The sequence below is a fragment of the Bacillus rossius genome, chromosome 16 (genome assembly GCF_032445375.1).
Source record: "Bacillus rossius redtenbacheri isolate Brsri chromosome 16, Brsri_v3, whole genome shotgun sequence".
NCBI classification, from domain to species: Eukaryota; Metazoa; Arthropoda; class Insecta; order Phasmatodea; family Bacillidae; genus Bacillus; species Bacillus rossius.
In genome coordinates this window covers 45251459-45272678 of record NC_086343.1, presented here as the reverse complement: position 1 = coordinate 45272678, position 21220 = coordinate 45251459, and the positions used below count along the sequence as shown (strand labels likewise).

The 21220-nt window shown below is 42.5% G+C and overlaps 1 protein-coding gene and 1 long non-coding RNA gene across 5 annotated transcripts in view; one reads left to right on the top strand and one right to left on the bottom strand.

The window, feature by feature from the left end:
• The window catches only part of LOC134540488 (gastrula zinc finger protein XlCGF57.1-like), a 64284-nt gene extending 51229 nt beyond the window's left edge, over window positions 1–13055 (bottom strand). For 3 of the 4 annotated variants that reach the window (XM_063383292.1, XM_063383290.1, XM_063383288.1), the window contains exons 1-2: window positions 12885–13055; window positions 9187–9273 (exon numbers count right to left, since the gene is read on the bottom strand). In XM_063383292.1, the coding sequence (XP_063239362.1) occupies window positions 9187–9273 (87 nt within the window). In that variant the 5' untranslated portion in view covers window positions 12885–13055. Of the gene's footprint in view, window positions 1–9176; window positions 9274–12884 lie in introns of all 4 variants that reach the window. The other variant, XM_063383291.1, reaches the window with a different exon arrangement.
• A 373-nt stretch (window positions 13056–13428) lies between these two features.
• Window positions 13429–20620, top strand: LOC134540017 (uncharacterized). The gene is made up of 3 exons (XR_010076384.1): window positions 13429–13600; window positions 14113–14251; window positions 20546–20620. It is a non-coding gene; the product is annotated as an uncharacterized LOC134540017 (long non-coding RNA).
• The last annotated feature ends 600 nt before the right edge of the window (window positions 20621–21220 follow it).

The window sequence follows — 21220 nt, the reverse complement described above, 5'->3', positions numbered from 1 at the left end:
CCCTAAAGATATCAATCGTCAGTAACTTCATTAACACTTCAGGTTTCCCATTTCTTGTCTACAAGCATCAAAAACTTTTGCTAATCCTGGCAGTCAGGAAAAAGCGAACACCACATATTTGATGCAATTCTCAGCCTTTATTATGTTAAGAGTGGTTTGCCTATTCGAAAGTGTTAAAACAATTGAGACCTACCCTCCTATCTTTATTTTCCCTTCGGGGTTAGACGTCTTGTACATATATAAGAGTCAAGAAAAATGCTGGTTAAATTCCCTTCCACTATACAAGTTATTTTTATAGTGGAACATGCCACCTAATACTCTCACATTAACACAGAACCGGGAAGCAGAGGGGACGGTACAAGTCTGGACTTGTAATCTAGGAGGAGTGACTCACATTACCTGAAGCAAGGAGATCTGAAAATGTTCTTCAACTTCCACTAGTGATGTCTCAGTCCTGCACTACGTCAGCTTGGACGAATAACCTCTAGTTGTGCCGACGAACTGTGACATTCCCCATAACCTTCGACCAGTGTGTTCCGTACTTCGCCAGCCTTCGCAAAGACCTGACGGAGATGGATCACCAATAACACAAGACATCACAAAAACCTGCTGCAGGTTTTTTATTATCAATATTGTGCTTCATCTCCCCCGTTTTAGACGGCCGTAAATAGGCTTGTTATACTCACAGTCTCTTTTGCACCCTAGGAGTTGTAAGAGTTAGGAGCAAAGGAACCTAGGTCTTAAAGTGTTGGTAACTCTCACATACGCTACGAAAACGAGACTTGGAGTTTTTTTTTTATTTAATTTTTTTTTACATTGTACAAAAGCAGACATCTTAAAAAATACAACTGCGAAGTAAGATTCGTCTAAAGGTGAAACTGCTTACGCAATACCTAATACAGTAGAATCCCGCCGATGCGACCATTCCGTTTATACAACCATTTTTTGAGAAACCGTGAAGTATTTGAGCAGAGAAAGTCGAAAATTTGAGTAAAATCGGCTGAAAAACAAGTCTGTTGCACTTTGTTGGGCGCTGTGTGTTCACATTTATCTTGGCGAGCGCTGTACTGTAAGCAGGCAGGCATACAAAAGACGGCTAAAAATAGATACCACCCCTCTAGACTGTCCACGCTAGCCAGTACCGGTAAACTGTGCGCATCACCTGATAGCATCTACGCGCACGTCTATTGCCGTCCCGGTCCCGTGCCTTTGTCTTGCAACTGGTTAGTGTGATGTGATCTTGCCAGCTGCATCTCAGGTGTCACTGGCCACAAAAGGCTGTGTTCACTGTGTTAATGACGTCGCCAGGTGTTTGGTTCTCGTCTATTTTTCTATAACATCGCAGACTTCGCACATGCGCAGCTAAACAAAAAAAATTGTGTGGAATTATGATATACACCTCGGACTTGCATACCCCGAACAATGGGTTCCGATAAATACTCGCGCTAAGTGAACTCGCGTCACGCGAGTTCGGCTATGCTAGCCGGCTGGTGGTTATTTTCGTTCAAAACGTGGCGAAGGAACTTGTGTGGATCAGGTAGAAAACATTCGGCTATAAACGAAAGATATAAGAACAATGCTATCCTGAAATGCTGTGACATGTTTTTGGAGTAGATAATCACAGCGACAGACCGACAGGATGCGCTCCCGACCTTGCCGTCAGCGATGTTTATTTTGACAGCTCAAGCAATTATCTTTTCCACGGCCCTTCACAGCGTAAAAAAAGGAAGAAAAAAAAACATGTTGGAATGCAGACGGAAAAGTAACTATGCAGTAAAATAAATATATTTACGGCCCTGCTAAATTTTTCTATTCAATAAAATTTGAAGTATTAGTGATTTTTCAGCAGAAACTGCTGTGTGACTAATAAACAAATTTTATCATAAAAACTTATAAAGTATTTATTAATGGCGAAGGACAGTCGTATAAGCCCATAAAAATATTTATTTTACCGAGAATGGACTATACAACCTGGCTTTTGCCGCACGCGGTGTGGGAGGGGAGGAGGATGCTGACAGTTTCTCACGCAGAAGGTAAGCTACCACAGTGGCTTTTCTTGCAGGCGGGTAAGATAACATGACAGCTGAGACGGCTTTTCGTGCGATAGTGGATGCGCCGAGCTCGGCTAGACACTGCCCGAGCGGCATTCACACGATGTATCCGACGACGCGGTGACACCCCGAATTCTCTATTGCGACCATTCCGTTTATAAGTCCGTTTTTCCGGAAACCGTGAGGGGTCGCATCAGCGGGATTCTACTGTATTGTGCCATAAATGATGGGAGCTTAATTAAAAAATGTTGTATGTGTTTTAACATGAGACTGTCAAAACAAATATATTCCACATAACCTTTAGTAATGAAATAATAGCATGTTAACAATAAATACTTTATTAAAAATATCATGATTTTAAAAATGCCAATATCATTGTAATTTTTAACTTGCTACGTAAGATATTAAATTCCCTGAATAACTGCAATATACCGAGCCTTGCGAACAACACAGAAGTATAAACAACCAGCAGCAACCTGCCCTCCAGGTGAGGAGCACAGACTGACCTGGGAGCGTCTGCTCTCTCCAGTAGAACGGCCGTCCGAGCCGTCCACACACTGTTCCCTGCAAGTGAAACCCACCAGGGCGCCCTGGGAGTTATATAATAATAATTTTAACTGAATTAGTAAATTAGACCTTATTGTTACACAAATGTTTGTGTATATCGGGGGGCCCGCCAAGTCGAGCGCGAAGCAAACACTGCCGTACCATCCTTTACTGGAACCATTTCACCGCATTTTCAGGCCCCTATTTGAGAACCTCTGGATAAGACCAGAATGCAGAAATTTTTGTCATCCAGTAAGCTATAAAATCACATACTTAAAATAAAATTTATAGTCTTTAGGTCATTTAGTTCCGAAGTTAAGCGAAAGCAAAGTTTCGCATCTATGACACTCACTCACTCACGATCATCAGAATAGAACTAGTACCTCCCATAAACTCAGAGAGCTGAAATTTGGTACAGAGTTAGGGTTTAATGGCCACATAAAGGGAAAACTATAAAAACTAGGATAATCGAAGATCTGGAGTACCTGGTGACCCTTATTTGAAAACACAAGAGCCCAACCAAACTATTAAAGATCGACATACCGCCTTTACAAAAAATATTCAACTTTGTTTGCCTTTTCATTTGAAGTCAAAAATCGAAGGTCTGAATTATCTGATGAAGAACCTTCAGCTTGTCTCAGCTGTATTAGAGATATGGTAATGCCCCCTTCTACATTGGTACATAAAAAAATCTACTGACATTGCAAAAATCCAGCGTAGTGGGACACATCTAATTTAATCTAGCCTATTGCTTCCCACTGCTGGGCGATAGCCTCCCCTTCTGCTTTTAATATGCATATAAATAAAATTAAAGGAAAACTCTGGATAAGACTAGACTGGCTTTCATACTTATACTTACAAGTTTACAAGAACAAATAGTCGAACAAATAACTTTATTCTACTCGAACATTACACAAATTAAATAAACAAATTACACTAAAATATTAATTAATTTCGCTCAAAATTTGTTCAAAATATAATTCATTGGACTAAGAGTGGCAGTGATACCCGCACACGTCACTAGATGGCGCTGACTGTATTTTAAAACGCGCTTACGTTTGTTTTTCCGATAACCTTATATGGCGAAGTGGCACCGGCCGCGTTACAGTCGTTTACGACATTATTCTACTGCGCTTGAAAACGTTTGCTAGGGATTAGGAGGGATTATTTGCATTTCGTTGATTTCGCTTATTATTTCGTGAGGTTTGCTAAGGTTAATTAGCAGGTTGTTATTAAAACAATTCGAAGATTTGAATAGGTTAGGAATTTATAATTAGTGACGGATTACTGATTATTACTTAATTATTAGATTTAAAAGTACTTTTAATTGAATACTTTATTTAATTGTTATTTATTTAGTACTCTTAGTTTTCTAGGTTTCATTTACAGTTAGGCAGTACTTCGAATCGTGTTCGTGTTTATAAGTACTTTTCTAGTATTCTAGGTTTAGTTTATGTAGGTAGATATTACTTCGTTTCGTTTAAAAATATCATTAATATAGCTGTATTTCAGTACTAGGTAGGTAATACCTTTGGTACAAAGTTCATTGATAATTAATTATATTGACACTTGTCTAATAATTAAGAGTTAATGTTTTGTTTATAGTTTGTATAGATTGAGTAGGCTGAGTATAATATTATCTTTGAGTTTTTTTTATTAAGACACAAGAAGTCTTAAAGATATAGGTTATTATTGTTTTAGTCTAAATATTATCGGTATTTCTGATTTGTTGTCCTTATACTAAAGGTCGTTCAGTTTATTTGTGTTTGATTTCGTAAGATAATATCGTAAAAAATGTTGATAATGCTGAGTATAATATTATCTTTGAGTTTTTTTATTAAGACACAAGAAGTCTTAAAGATATAGGTTATTATTGTTTTAGTCTAAATATTATCGGTATTTCTGATTTGTTGTCCTTATACTAAAGGTCGTTCAGTTTATTTGTGTTTGATTTCGTAAGATAATAACGTAAAAAATGTTGATAATATTAAAAGACGACGATGAACTTAGTGGCTACCAAGTAGTTGGTACGCCCAAAGACGGGTCTTGTCTCTTCCATTCAATATCTTTCTTGGTGTATGGTAGAACTGACTCAACTTGCAGTATCATATCTGCTATAGTTGCATACGTTGCTGAACATTGGGACGAAATGCAAGTGTACACGTGTGATGCTGATGGTGACGTATACACGAGTGCGCAATCCTACACGAGCGATATGATGAAACCCACTACCTACGGCTCAGCTTCTGAGCTTATGGCTGCTGGAAAAATCTTTCCCTTCACTTTTGAAGTGTATGAGAACGGTATACTAACAGGTTCCTTTCGCGATGCTGGCCAAAAAAAGTGTTTACATTTTACCGGTAGTTACTTAAGCGGCCACTAGGCGTATATACCGCGCCGATCTTTCAGAAATTAAACCGTCTTAACCGTCTAAAAGAATAAATAATGAACGCGAATGGGCAATACGAAAAACTGTTGCTACTGTACAAGAAACAGAACAAAAAAAAAAAGAAAAAGAAAAAAAAGATTTGTAATAATAAAAAAATTCTCTTAAAAAGAAAAAAAAAATTGTCAAATAAGAAAATCTAATAAAATGAATCAATATGCCCACGTTTCTACAAAAAGAAGTGAAATCCCACCAAAAACATTCTGTAAAAAAATTAGCCAAGTCTTGATGGAGCTGCTTGTTTATCTCTAAAAAGTAATGAAATCTAGACAAAGTCGTGCCAAGTCTAAGGTTCCTTACTGTGATTCCTTTATTATTATAGTTAATGTTGTGTGACTTGGCTATTGAAGGGTACACAAGGGTACAAAACCAGGTGCTCAATGACACAATTGCACCAATCTGTCGCCAGAACCGCTACCCATTGACGATGGAAAATTGCCACTTGGAAAACGTTCATTTAATAACCAGTCAATTGTAGGCTTGATAAAGCTGCGTATTTCAAAAATACTTATTTGTAGGTGAGCCTGAAACAAACAGTATAAAAAATTATTTCCAGTACAGACAGACTTCTAATCATTGATAGAAGTCCGTCTGTACGTCTATTTTATGTTAGATCGGTGGTCGATTTGACACTCCAAAAAGAAGAGAGCAGAAGTCAGCATTGTCAATGCTGAATGCATGTGTTGCACAATCAACAACAGCCTAAAATGAGACACTAGCATCAAATTACCAATACCAGTATGGGCTATTATCTCGCTTAACAAACAGATATAACATTACGTGTAAACAAAATTGACTTGTACCCACTAACGTATAAAGAATGTTCAACGGCCAAGTCACACAACATTAACTATAATAATAAAGAAATTGCAGTAAGGAACCTTAGACTTGGCACGACTTTGTCTAGATTTCATTACTTTTTAGAGATAAACAAGCAGCTCCATCAAGACTTGGCTAACTTTTTTACAGAATGTTTTTGGTGGGATTATATATACCATTATAGAGTTAGTTAAGTTTGAAATCCAAAACTTGGTTTTATCATAGTGCTCAAAATCAGAATGGTGTCTATCACAAAAAAATATTTTTGAAATATAGGTTATTCCCTAACTTTCATTAAGGCTCTTCCGATTGGCACCTTACTTAATTATTGGTTTAGTGTTGTAAATAATTTGTTTGTAAGGACATCTATTGATTGGATCACCTTGTGCAGATGTGTGCAAAAGTTACAAAATAAGAAAAAATTAATTTTAAATTTAGCATATTTTTAAGGTTGCTCCCAGATAGGTGTCTGAATTGTTGAAGCTTGCTGTAAGGATGAGAAAATGCCACAGTACTAATATGATGCTGGAATTATTATTCTCCAGTAATTTATTTTCTTGCGAAAATCTATGCCATAGCCAGTCATGCCTAGTGAGAGCGAACAATAACACACAAATAGCCATTAGTTTATGTAAATTATGACTTTTAAAATTGGTTAGCAGTCTAATAAATAGTAGGCCTACGTATCTAAGTGAATGACTTGGTATGTGAGTACTAAAAATAGAGAGTAGTTCAAACTAAATAATTTTATAAAAAAAATTGGTGCTACTAAATTACCTGCCCTCGACTGATGCCACTGCTTTACGCCTGATATCTCATGAACCTATAACGATCCCTCAATGATACTGTTGCGAAGCCTGCAGACAGTCCGTCTAACTGGACATGCCCGGTCCCTCTCCAAGACCTGGGCACCACCGAGTCTCTGGGCGGCTCTGCCCCCTGACCCCCGGGGCGCCTGGCGCTGAGGGTCTCCGAGAGACCGTCGTCCCTGGCTGCGCAGTGCAGCTCCTGGGACTCTGACAGGCCTTGGCGAGGGGGAGCTATATAACACCTGGCAACAAGTGCCGAGGGTCGAGCGGAGCAGAAGTCGAGCGGAGTGTGGTTGAGTGACGTGTGCGCATGCAATGAGAAGAGGCGCGAGTGACTTGCGAGGTGCGAGGCACAGAGGAGAGTTCCGCAAGTCAATGGCGGCAAGCAGACGGGTTTATTGGCGCCGAGTGGCTCCGAGGACCTGAGTAATGGCAACAGTGGTGTACAGACACAGAGGACAGGAGGCATACAGAGATGTTTTAATGGGGTAAATGAACTTAGCTATTAAGAGATAGCTGTAAATATTATTGTGTATTAGAGTTAATAAATAAACAAATTTATTAATTAGGCTATCCTTTTCAAACTCTGTTTTATTCCCTAAATTTACATAACAATATTAGAAAGATGAAATTCATATGGTAAAAAAAGGTAATTCAAATATTTTCAAATTATTTTAAGTGTGTCTTTGAACAATAAAAATTTGAAATATTCATGATTTTTTTATATATAATACTCTATCAAATTGCATGTCACATGAAAATTCATTAAAATGAGATATATTTGAGCTTTCTAACACCATTTCTTCCTGAGTGACCAGAATATCAAATATATGCAAAATTTAAAGATTTTTCTATTTGCTTAAATTGTAATGTTATAAAATTGACTGAATAAAAAAAATCAAATCAAATCATTCTTGAAAAATTCTTTGAACTCCAAGAGGTTCCAGTGGTTTTTGAAATGAAAACTGCTTATTTGACGTAAAATCCTCCAAAACAGCCTTGAAGGCTGGGGAAAATGGTGTGTTTCAGCAAATTGTAAATGAATAAATATTGATGTAAGATTTTATATTCACTGTAATTCCCCTCAAATTCGTGGCCCTACCCACTTCTGAGTTTCTTACAATTAAGTAAGAATTAGAGGTGTAAAAGTAACGAAAAAATGTGTACCCGTATGTATTCGTTACTATAACAATTAGTACTCGTTACTTTCGTATCGTTACTCGTTACTTCTGATACCGCATGACATGGCACATGCTTTGTTATGTAACAGCATCGAAACGAGTCGTATTTCGTACGCGTACAGTATGGCGTCGCGTAAATAAAAATAAATCGAATATAAACAATTAAAAATATTTGATAATTAACCGCTTTTGTTAACCAAGAAACAATTAACTCTCATTAGAGCGGCTTTATTATAATATATCTTTTAAGATAAGAACATAAAACGTGAAAATACGCGATTATAAAAAACAAAAACATACATATTTATAATTTGTAAAAAAATACTTTCTTACGTTGTTTCTGTTCGAATCTAAAACTTTGGGCGCGGTTACACGGGACCCTGAACTACTTCAGGTACGTTTACAAACTCGAAAGTGTGCGGTTACACGGTAGTTGCTGAAAAGTGTGTTTAGCTCTAAAACCGATTGTCTACTGTCAACGAATGACTGTGTTGTTGATCTCTATTTTTTAATTGCATCCAGAAAACGCGGGATTTTCTCACTTGTTTATACAGCAGTATCAGCAGAAATGAAATGTGTTTACATATTGCTCAATATTTTTTTTACAAATCGGGAATTCAAACATGCACAGTAAAATTTTTAAACTTATTTTTTATTATTTTTTGAGCGAGAGTACCTATCTCAGTTTTAAGAAAATTAAGGTCAGGATAAATTAAAAAATATATGTAATTATCTGTTGTTTTTTTTTTGTTGCATTCGGTAAAATATTACTCGAACTTGTGCCAGAAACACTTTCCATCTAGAATTTCTGCAAAAGACTGTTTATATTCTAACCAGCCAATCAGAGGCTAATGTAGAAGATATGTCGATCTGAACTACTTTGCCAACCTGTTTAAGTTAAATGAGAAATGGCCTCGAACGAAACATGTTCAGACTGTGTGTAACCGCACTCAACAGCTGAACATGTTCACCTGAAGTAGTTCAGACTCCCGTGTAACCGCGCCCTTTGTCTACACACACAATACCTTTAATAAACAGTAAAAAACTTGGACGACGAATTTCCAAATTATACTTTTATTAATAAACAAACATCGTTCTTTGTAACGAATACGCGCGCGCATGCGTGAAACATACGAAAGATGCGAGTAACGAAATGCATTCGTGTGTAACGTTTCGTTACTCGTTACTCAGTAACGAATACATACGGTTTGCTACAGCTCTAGTAAGAATTCAAAAAACTGTTTTTGGGGGAAATGAAGGCCATCCCCGTTATGTGATCCCCCCCCCCCCCCCCCAGGGAAAAGACGGCAATGTAGATAATCACCAGCCCTTACCTTGACCTCCTCCTTCACGCTGGACAACCCTCCGTCACACGGCTCCAGCCTCACTGGATCCTCGAGGCACATGCGTTCTGTCGCCATCTGCAAGACACAGCACGCAACACGCCAGATGTGTCCTCGCAGACTTCACCATTTCCTGCTCTGGTTTATGAGGTATGTCACAGGAAAAACCTTAAGAATGGACAACATGCAAGAACACAGGAAGAACAAGATAAATCAGTGGACGTTAAAGTTGAATCCCTAGACGACAGAGACTGTTCAGTGAAAGGAATTAAGTTAGAAATGGAATGTAAACCACCAATGGTTATGTACTTAGGTGACATTAGCAGTGGTTGGAACACATACCATAATACTATAATGTTACAGTGAGACAAACTCGGGGCTTTAGTGCAAAAATAACATAAAACATATCTTACGAAAAGAAAAAAATAATAATAATGCAATTAACAGTATTATGAACAAATGTATTGGTAAATAAACTATGAAAAGCGCTTGGTACTTTTGAAAGGAATCCAGTATTGAATCGCCACGGTTAACAGGCTAAGATATTACAATAGGATTTTGTACTCTGTACTGGGGGAATCTTACCTTATCTTACTCTGGTTTAAATCAACATACGTATCTACTTCCGGGATGCAAATTCATTCTGCACTTTATATCGGAATCGGGCTAACTTAGCGGCTATAACATGAACACAGTATTTTCACCCTCTAAAGGCCTCCATTCACAATGTGAATATGGCTAGAAAAAGGTTCTCTGCTGGTTTGCAATTAGCAGCATCTACCACTATAAGAAAACATGTAGCATCTACCACTATAAGATAACATAACAGCTTCAGATTGACAGCATCCTAGTTTGTAAATATATGCTCTTAAAAATGCCTGTTAAGAGATTCATACAACCCAAACTGCCAATTATGAGCTAGTAAATCGTAAACTAAAATTTTAATATTATAATATTTTGTGTGTGTGTGTGTGAAGTATTAGGCATACCTACCAAATTAAGAAAACGTATCAGCTTCAGGTTTTTACCGCCTCCCCTTTTGTGTTAACGTGCCCTTGAAAATGCAGGTTGAGAGCTCCATACAAACACAATCTTCCACGTTCGAGGGCTTGTAAAACTTAAACTAAAATATGTACATTATAGTAGGTACATATGCATTAGTATACATACCTACCACTATAAGAATACATATTAGTTTCAGGCTGACCGCTTCCCAGTTTGTCGACATCCGCCCTTAAAAATGCCTGATGAGCACTCCTGACAACACAAACTACCAATTTTGAGGGCTATCAAAATGTAAACTAAAATATTGCACACACCTTTTACAGAGAGGGATGGTATTCATATTTATGTCTTGAGCAATTCCTTCGTCAAGAAATTCTCATATGCATTCTTATTTAAATATTTGTGTGCCATAGACATTGCTTGAGATAATCTCAAGGGATCGCAAACAAGACAGTCTTGATGATGACCATGTTATGATAGTCCCATGTTTCTTATTTCTGAGAGGGCATTCTTCTGTCTCATAGTCGTTGCTTGAGAACACCATCGCAGAAGCATGTTAAATAGTCGTTGAGACTGTGCTTAAGAACATGAATAAGACTGTCTTTGCCATGACTGCTGCAGCCATTTCTGAAGCAATTGCTTGTTCAGATCGCAGTGTAGAAAATGGCTGATTCTAGAGAAACTCGTATTTAACTTACATAAATCCCGTATGAAGTGCTGAAGCAATTTGATAAGTGTTTTAAATGAATTTAGTAGGTAGTTCATTGGTTTAGTATTTCATACTCAATAGGCTTTGTGACATACTTTATGATTTACTTATAATAAGAATAAATGATATGATTACAAGTAACTTGAACAAAAAAATTAACCTATATTACATTAGGAAACGAAAGTCATATACAATTGATAAATAAAATAACACTTCAAGGAACTTAACTACATGCCTGTTAGCCTAAATGAAAATAAGAGATTGAGTTCTTTCACTTAGGATTTAAGTTTGTTATTGTGCCATCACCGGCGGTGCTGTGTCCAAAACCTCGGGGAGAACTCAGTGTTGTGGATGTGAATTTCCGCAAAGAGCGCCCGGCTAGTCTCCGGAGCTAAACACCAGAGAGGGAATGGCTGTCGCCCTGACGTGACGTCATTAGTAATGTTAGGGAATCATAAAACGCACTAGTCCCCGGGATCTTTCACCGTACTAAATTGACCGCCATCCAATTTATAAATACTTGCCCTTAAAAAGGCCTTTTGAAAACTCTTGACACCAAAAACTGCCAATTTCAAGGGTTGTTAAAACGTAAGATAAAATATCTGCGGTAAATATGTAGTTTAGTGGTATTTGCAAAAAAAAAAAAATTTAAAAATCCGAAAATACTTTTATTATATGCTCTTTAACTTTCTCTTTTCATTAAACCCGGCGGAAATAAGAAATTTAAATTCTTTAGGAGATATCGCCGTTCATGACACGTTTTTTTATACCGTTCCCTGCCCAAACCATATACCCGCGCTTGTCCCATCCTGATTTGCACACACAGTAGAAGTTTATAGGCCTATTTGGGTAAATATGTAGTTGAGCGATATGTGTGAATTTTTTTTTTTTAAATCCAAAATACTTTTATTTTATGATCTTTAGAGCCCGTCTACAATAGTCCGAACCTGTGCGTGGTCCGTGTCCTTATCCGAATGTGAGTGACGTCACATTGTCTCACCGAAAACTGCCCTGTCCACAATTGCGATGTTCGATGTCCGAATGTATTGATTTCTAAAGTTGTCACCAGAGCGCAGTAAATGTGCCAAACCAAATGTTTTTGTTTGTTGTTTTGATGCTTTGTAGTTTGAGATTGAACTTATGAAAGTTGTGGGAGTTCAATATTATATATTTATTCAGTAAGGCAAAGTGGCAAATGTAAATGCTAAAAAATGAAATCAAATCACATTTCAAACATGAAACGGAAATTCAAATATCGTGAGTGTTCCGTTCTTTTTCTGTGTCCGAAGTACACAGGTTGGGACAAAAAGTTCAAATTGACGAATGTCTTCGGACCAGGTAGGTTCGGACCTTCGCCCGTCTACAATAACAATGTCCTAAACTGTGTCCCAAGGACACTCGTCGCTGATTGGTCCACGTGACCCTCTGACGTCATGCGTCAAGTGGGCGAAGGTCCGAACCTACCTGGTCCGAAGACATTCGTCAATTTGAACTTTTTGTCCCAACCTGTGTACTTCAGACACAGAAAAAGAACAGAACACTCACAATATTTGAATTTCCGGTTCCCGTTTGAAAACGTGGTGTTTGTTTTTTTATTGAAGGAAATGTGTTGTAAGTCACTTATAACTTACATAACTTTCATAAGTTCAATCTCAAACTACAAAGCATCAAAGCAATAAACAAAAAAATTTTGGTTTGGCACATTTACTGCGCTCTCGTGACAACTTTAGAAATAAATACATTCGGACATCGAACTTCACAATTGTGGATAGGGCAGTTTTCGGTGAGACAATGTGACGTCACTCACATTCGGATAAGGACACGGACCACGCACAGGTTCGGACTATTGTAGACGGGCTCTTAAACCCGGCGGAGAAGCGCGGTACAACTATGGTACTTGTTCCGATCTGGAGCTGGGATTTGACGCTAGCTTCATATCAGTTGGTTATGTTTGTTGTAAATAATATGGTCTTACCTTACATCACGAATTTTCCGTAGATAAAATAATAAAATACCAGAAAATATTTTACGGACACTAATTATTACTCTACTTAATCTGAGAACAGCGTTTATAACCAACAATAATTCCTATTTGTACCAAGAAGTATAGAAGTAAACAAAAATTTTGAATTGTTCTTTTTCTTTGAAATCGGTCACTAATGGTATTAATACTACCAACCCCACAGCATAATACAAATGAAATTTAGTTTTTCCCAGTTGGACAAGGAACTAGGATAAAGGAATTCTACAATTTTAATAAAATATCATCTAATTTTTATTTTCATTTCCTAACATCCATTATATAAAAATTAAGGATTTTTATAAGACTTTAAAAGATGGAAGGTGGTGTTCATTGGTTGTCAAGATACAATTTACCCTCATTGTTTAAAATTTTTAACAATCCCTAAGAATGTAGAGGGGGGGGGGGGTGACTTTATGATTGGAGGGTTTACTTTGTGACAAATTAGTTTTCGAGGTCTCGCAAATCGATTATTTACGCTGGTAGATCAAGTCCGGGCGTGACAGATAGCGACACACGCAATGCTATCTATTTTCCGATTTGGGAACCTATTCTGGCTGGCATTGGAATTTGAGCCATTTGAAAGTGAATAATTGTATGACTGCTGCTGGTTCGTATGCTGAATAATTTCATCAGTGGAGACCGAATCACTTACGCGGAGCATTCAACAGGTATTATTTGTTGAAATGTAATGTCTTGTGAGTGATTACATGTAAAGAGATTAAGATCTATATAATTATTTTTGTATTAGAAGGAATTTTTTCAAAATGTTTTAGGTTTGCGGAGGTACTTTGTGACACCAACTGCCTGTCCCAAAGTCACCCCACGGAAATTGTTATTGATAATGTTATTATATTTGTCCTACCATACTTAAATATGTAGGATTTATAACAACATTTAACATAAATCTTGCTATTTAAATATTATTATTCTTTATGAATATTGAATAACTTACCATTATAATCATTAAAATTAAATAAAAAAAATTGACTTTTCAAAGATATGATTGCAATTTATTGATAACCACCCCACACAGAACTTTATCTAGTACCTATAAAAATTATTGAAATATTACATTAAATAAATAAAATCCATTCCCATGGAATTAAGAAGTCCTAATAAAATATTAAACTTGTAAATGAAATAGGTATTTGTTACATAATTTATCGCTTATTTGTTACAGGATTTATCTCTTAAATTGACATTGTACGGCCGAAGGCCACCCCAAAGCCCGACCTGCACCCGCGAGCACTCGGCTCCGCTAACGGAAAGCACCCCTAGCCATGGCCCACCTGAGTCAAGTGAGCGGACCGCAGCCCAAGGTAGAGAATAGTGAACCATTTTAATTACGCATGCAATGCACTCACCGTGCCTACAAAATTCCCCACGCAAAAATAACGTAATCAAAAACAAACAAAAGCCCCTAATTAATAAAGTGCGACGTAGGAGTGCCCGGGTCACTCACGTGTAGTTTTCTACTAAAACAGCTGTGAGTGCAACCCTTGCGGCCTTCAGCCTAATTTCAGTAGTGAAACGTGTGACGTAATTCAAACCACCCAAAATTAGCATTATCGTTCGCCACTGGAGTAGTTTTCAAGAAACAGACAGTCTCCAGCTTGACTCTAATATTCAAACTTATTTTAGACAAACTTATTAAATATCAATTCTATAACATATATAGATATTAAATTAATCATTATGTTTTATTATGTGAATTTAGAGCCACTTAAATTTAGTTAATAATATAGATTTTTACGAATAACGGAACTTTAGAAACTCTGGCGCGACAGGGAGCTCACCCCTCCCCTCGAGCCAGGGCTGCACGCCAGTACAGCGCGACTCGCGGACCGGGATGGACGCACGTCCCACGGGGAGGCAGCATCTCTTTGTTTCAACGAACGTCCATCTGGTATTATCTTTAAAAGATTTGTGCAATGGGAGTGCATGACTTGATGTAAGTTTTTGGACATACGCCATTGCTAAGAACTTTTTCTGTTGAAGAAAAACTAATAAATAAAATAAATAAATAAAAATACTCAAAAAAAAAAACACACAAAATTAAGCAAACAACACCAATTGTTTGCTTGATTTTGTGTGTTTTTTGCCTTATTTTTGAGTATTTTTATTTATTTATTTTATTTATTAGTTTTTCTTCAACAGAAAAAGTTCTTAGCAATGGCGTATGTCCAAAAACTTACATCAAGTCCATCTGGTAATTATAGTCACAACCAAAATCTTTTTTTAATACTCCCCATGTGCGCCTGGTCCTTTTCCGGTGTAGGGCCTAACCCAGCCGCATCAATTTAACACGCCCCACACAAAGCATTACGTGGGGCCGTGCAGTATACGGTACGGGCCGTCTCCCGCCACCCCAGAACTTCATTTAATCGCCTAGTGCACAGGCACAGGCTACATTCAAGATTAAACGTGTTTTAATTTAGTAGCGAGCCGCGGTCCGCACAGGTGGGCCCGCGCGTCGCCAGTTACAGATTACGAAATTAGCCGATGCTAATTGAACGCTCTCCCTCGACTGCGACTGGCGTGAGGATTTAATAAGTAAACACACGTAGAGGCACGCAGGTGTCCCTCTCAGATAACGTGTGCAGTGTAACCATGTACTTAAAATCACCACAGAGTGCCGTTTTATCAAGTGTAATTGTAATCATAGTGTAATGAAAACTTCTACGTGTTCCGACGCCCCATTGGCAGTCATGTACCGCCGAGTAAACCTCGCGCCCAATGTAATGAACCAGTGTCAATCGTGAACAATAAAAAGTCCACCCCGCACCCCCCGTGCGCGACGTGCGACCCGTAGAACAACCAGAACAGTGTATGTAAATTAACCTAAACAACCCAAACCAATCAGGAAACAAATTTCACCACCGCCGACGGTTCTAGCGGACCACGCTGGGGCAACGAACCCACGACCATAACACGGTTAGACACCGAGCTAGCCTGGCGCCCTCCCGGAACAGAAAACTCTAAGAAAGCCAGCCACCCCGCTAGGACCTGCGCCCGATCTCGAACACGAGACCGCAGCTGACGGCAAATGGCGCCCCTGCTTGTGGCTAAATTTTGAACAAAATACGTGAAAACCGAAAAAAATGCAAGAAAACTGCCATTTTGGTCGCGCGAGGGTCATACAGGTTGACGCGCCAGGAGCAGCGGACAAAGGATCCCTCTCCCCCTTCCCCGGTGCACGAAATTCCAGCAGAACACGCGATGCAGGCGAGCGACGTCACAGCCCAGCGGCCACCCCCAACCCCTCTTCACATCCGCACCATCCCGCTTTCTCTTTCGCGTGACGGGCCGAACACCCTTCCCCTCCCCCAATCCTCCACCGGTCCGCTTTGTGCGGCTGTCCGGGCGCTCTCGGCCGTCGCCTCACACGCCCATCCGCACCCCCTCCTCCGCCGCAGACACTTTCGACCTCCGCTTTGTGCGGCTGTCCGGGCGCTCTCGGCCATCGCCTCGCACGCCCATCCGCACCCCTGCCCGCGCCGCGGCCATTCTCGGCCTCTGTTTTGTGCGGCTGTCCGGCCACCTGCCCAGCCGGTGAGCGCGACCCCGCGCGAGGACTTGCACTGTGCGCACAGAGCCACGAGTGAAAAACACGAAATGACACAGCTGAACACGCACGATAACAAGAGATGTATGCAGACGAATGCATCGGGTGTTACCATCCCTGCCCGAGTTGGTACCCATATGGCAGGACCGCCGCGGGTTACGAGTGTGGCTATTGTCAAGAGTATCGCCTATATGGAATGACGATGTGTGGAAACCTGTCGTGTCCCGGAGGAAGTAGCATGGGCTACCACTGTGACGAGTGTGCCGGCCTATGGCATCGTGACTGTACCAACGAGCGTGAAGGAACTTTGCGGCGCGAGTCCTTCACCTTCACGTGCGCGCGATGTACCGCAGAACGAGCCACCCAGGTGCAGTATTCGGCAGCCACGCTAACGATTCCTCCCCTACAATACGCCACGACGATTCACAACATCGAGACACCACTCACGCAGACGCATGACGTATCACGAATGCACGCCCCGACGACATCCGCACCGTCACGTACAACCGTCCCAACGCCGACGACCGTCATCCTGCCGCCAACAATCCCGCTCCCGTCGCCTCCTGTCCCGGAGCCACCAACCTCGGCATCCCTCGTAGACCTGACGCCTCCCGACCCAAGTCACCAGCGAGACCACGCTTCATCAACCTGACGCCACTCACGCCGACGCACCATGCCTTACCAAGGACGCCTTCCATCCCGACGCCGACGCTCGACAACCTCTCGCCGCCAATCCTGCTCCCTCCAACTCTGGGCCCAAAGCCACCAGCCTCAACACCCCTTGCAGACCAGACACCACTCAACATGACTGTGACGACGCTTGACCCGCCGAAGCCGACCGAACGACGCATGACGCCGACCGTTCCACCGCAGTCTGTCACGACGTCCCGCACCCGCCTCGTGTCAGAGACACCTCAACACACCGGGATGGCCACGCCACCGCACCTGACCACCGTCACAGTGCCGCGAAGGACCATTCCGACGCAACCCGCATCGTCTCCGACACCCGCCTCATCCGGGACGCCACCAGACTCGACAACGAAACGTCGCGCCACACCGTCGCCACCGCCTAGCTTCAACGTCATGCAGCCGTCATCACTGCCACATGAGTACGCGGTCTCATAAAGGGAAGCTGGACCACGCAACGCCCAGGGCCACGACACCGAGACGCCTGTGCGAGGCCCCGCCGCCTGGATTCGCCCCGCGGTGCACGCCTGGCTTCGAGCCTCAGTCGATACAACCCGCCATAACGAAACAGACGCGCACGACGCTGACGCCGTCTTCGTCACCACAAGAGGCGACATCAGGAACCCCCTAGGCGCCATGGCGCCGCCCCTCGGCCAGCCTGCCACAGCAGCTACCGAGGCGACGCGCACTCAAGCCGCCACAGGCGCCACGACGCCACCCCTCGGCCGGCCTGCCACAGCAGCTGCCGAGGCGATGCGCACTCAAGCCGCCACAGGCGCCACGATGCCACCCCTCGGCCGGCGTGCCACAGCAGCTGCCGAGGCGACGCGCACTCAAGCCGCCACAGGCACCACGACGCCACCCCTCGCCCGGCCTGCCACACCAGCTACCGAGGCGACGCGCACTCAAGCCACCACAGGCGCCACGACGCCACCCCTCGGTCGGCCTGCCACAGCAGCCGCCGAGGCGACGCGCACCCTGGCCCCCAAAGCCACCGCGCCACCACTTCGTGACGTCACCGCGGCTACCGGGTCTCCTTAGCTCCCTGCATCTGCCCGACGCAATGCAGGACGACGCCATGGCACCTGGACGCCCGACCGCCCCACCACCGCACCTGACCGTCACTCGGCCGATGACACCTGTCATCCATCTGGCACGACGGGCCGCGAAACGCCTGCATGTCGGCAAAGCTGTGCCGGGCCGTGCCGAGCACCACCCGCGCCTTTTGCCCGCTTGCCGAGAGCCGCTTGATCTTGGTCGCCGCCGCCCCTGCCGGCCGGCACCCTGGCCACCACCGCACCACCGCACGCTGCGAGACACCGCAGCCACACTCGGAACAACTGCCACCCCCCGAGAACGATTCCAGGGAGGTGCTTAAGGCACAACCGCACAACGACTACGCCGACACCACCCTCATGGTGATGGAACTGGACGACGGGGACGAGGAGGCCTCTACTCCAAACCCGCCCGGCATACCGGAACGGGAGAGGAGGCTGTACCCATCCACGCCGTACCAGACGCTGAGGGCCAACGTCAACAGGCCAGCACCCGGACAATCGACGTGGGACGACCTGGACCCAGGACGCAGAGCCTTCCAGCTGCGGCCATCACGGACACCACTGAAGCGGTGCTGCTGCCGAAGCTAGGGGCGCCCTCACGTGGCGGAGCCACTCGCGGCGCAAGGTGGGGCTTCTCGAGGGGGGGGGGGGGCGTTTTAAAATCATACGTCCGAAGGCCACCCCAAAGCCCGACCTGCACCCGCCAGCACTCGGCTCCGCTAACGGAAAGCACCCCTAGCCATGGCCCACCTGAGTCAAGTGAGCGGACTGCAGCCCAAGGTAGAGAATAGCGAACCATTTTAATTACGCATGCAATGCACTCACCGTGCCTACAAAATTCCCCACGCAATAATAACGTAATCAAAAACAAACAAAAGCCCTTAATTAATTAAGTGCTACGTAGGAGTGCCCGGGTCACTCACGTGTAGTTTTCTACTAAAACAGCTGTGAGTGCAACCCTTGCGACCTTCAGCCTAATTTCAGTAGTGAAACGTGTGATGTAATTCAAACCACTCCAAATTAGCATTATCGTTCGCCACTGGAGTAGTTTTCAAGAAACAGACAGTCTCCAGCTTGACTCTAATATTCAAACTTATTTTAGACAAACTTATTAAATATCAATTCTATAATGTATATAGATATTAAATTAATCATTATGTTTTATTATGTGAATTTAGAGCCAATTAAATTTAGTTAATTATATAGATTTTTACGAATAACGGAACTTTAGAAACTCTGGCGCGACAGGGAGCACACCCCTCCCCTCGAGCCAGGGCTGCACGCCAGTACAGCGCGACTCGCGGACCGGGACGGACGCACGTCCCACGGGGAGGCAGCATCTCTTTGTTTCAACGAACGTCCATCTGGTAATTATAGTCACAACCAAAACCTTTTTTTAATACTCCCCGTGTGCGCCCGGTCCTTTTCCGGTGTAGGGCCTAACCCAGCCTCATCAATTTAACACGCCCCACACAAAGCATTACATGGGGCCGTGCAGTATACGGTACGGGCCGTCTCTCGCCACCCCAGAACTTCATTTAATCGCCTAGTGCACAGGCACAGGCTACATTCAAGATTAAACGTGTTTTAATTTAGTAGCGAGCCGCGGTCCGCACAGGTGGGCCCGCGCGTCGCCAGTTACAGATTACGAAATTAGCCGATGCTAATTGAACGCTCTCCCTCGACTGCGACTGGCGTGAGGATTTAATAAGTAAACACACGTAGAGGCACGCAGGTGTCCCTCTCAGATAACGTGTGCAGTGTAACCATGTACTTAAAAGCACCACAGAGTGCCTCTTTATCAAGTGTAATTGTAATCATAGTGTGATCAAAACTTCTACGTGTTCCGATGCCCCATTGGCAGTCATGTACCGCCGAGTAAACCTTGCGCCCAATGTAATGAACCAGTGTCAATCGTGAACAATAAAAAGTCCACCCGTACCCCTCGTGCGTGACGTGCGACCCGTAGAACAACCAGAACAGTGTATGTAAATTAACCTAAACAACCCAACCCAATCAGGAAACAAATTTCACCACCGCCGACGGTTCTAGCGGACCACGCTGGGGCAACGAACCCACGACCATCACACGGTTAGACACCGAGCTAGCCTGGCGCCCTCCCGGAACAGAAAACTCTAAGAAAGCCAGCCACCCTGTTAGGACCTGCGCCCGATATTGAACACGAGACCGCAGCTGACGGCAAAATGTAAACACTCTACAAGGTTTTTGTAATATTTCCTTCAGTCCCTCTTAGTTGTTACCTACCATTAATCATAATTAACCACAGGTTTTTGTTGTTACAGGGTGCCGGTACGAATGCCGAGGTCGTATAAAAGTAAACAGGGTGCTCGACCCTATAGAAACTACACCACTGAACACCTGGAAGAGGCTGTGAATTTAGTTAAAAGAAAAATAAAAACTGTCACTGAGACAGGCTTCACAAAGGTAGGTATGCATTTATGATTAATCACCCTCAAGGTGAGGCCAGTTTGTTAATTGTGCTTAATTTTAAACCTTAATGTTACGATGCTTCTTTTCAGATATAACATTCCCAAAAACACTTTGTGGCTGAGAACAAAGGGGCTGGCTACAAACATGCCAGGCGGACAACCTGTATTCACACAGGAAGAGGAACGTATGTTTGTTGGACATACAATCGTCATGTGGATGTACGGATTTCCAGTCACAAATTTCGACCTCAGATGTTTTGTGAAATCATCCCTAGATAGGACAGGAAGACGAGTAAAATGCTTTACGAACAGTCTTCCAGGACGGGACTGGGGGGATGCATTCATGAAACGACACTGTGCTGTCCTGTCACAACGAACGTCGAAAAATAAAAGCTATACAAGAGCTTTTAATGACGAAGAAGTAATCAACATGTTCTTTGAAAATCTTGAATGTGAATTGGATGGCATTCATCCACAGAACATATGAAACTTCGACGAAATAAACTTAGTCGATGACCCAGGCAGCAC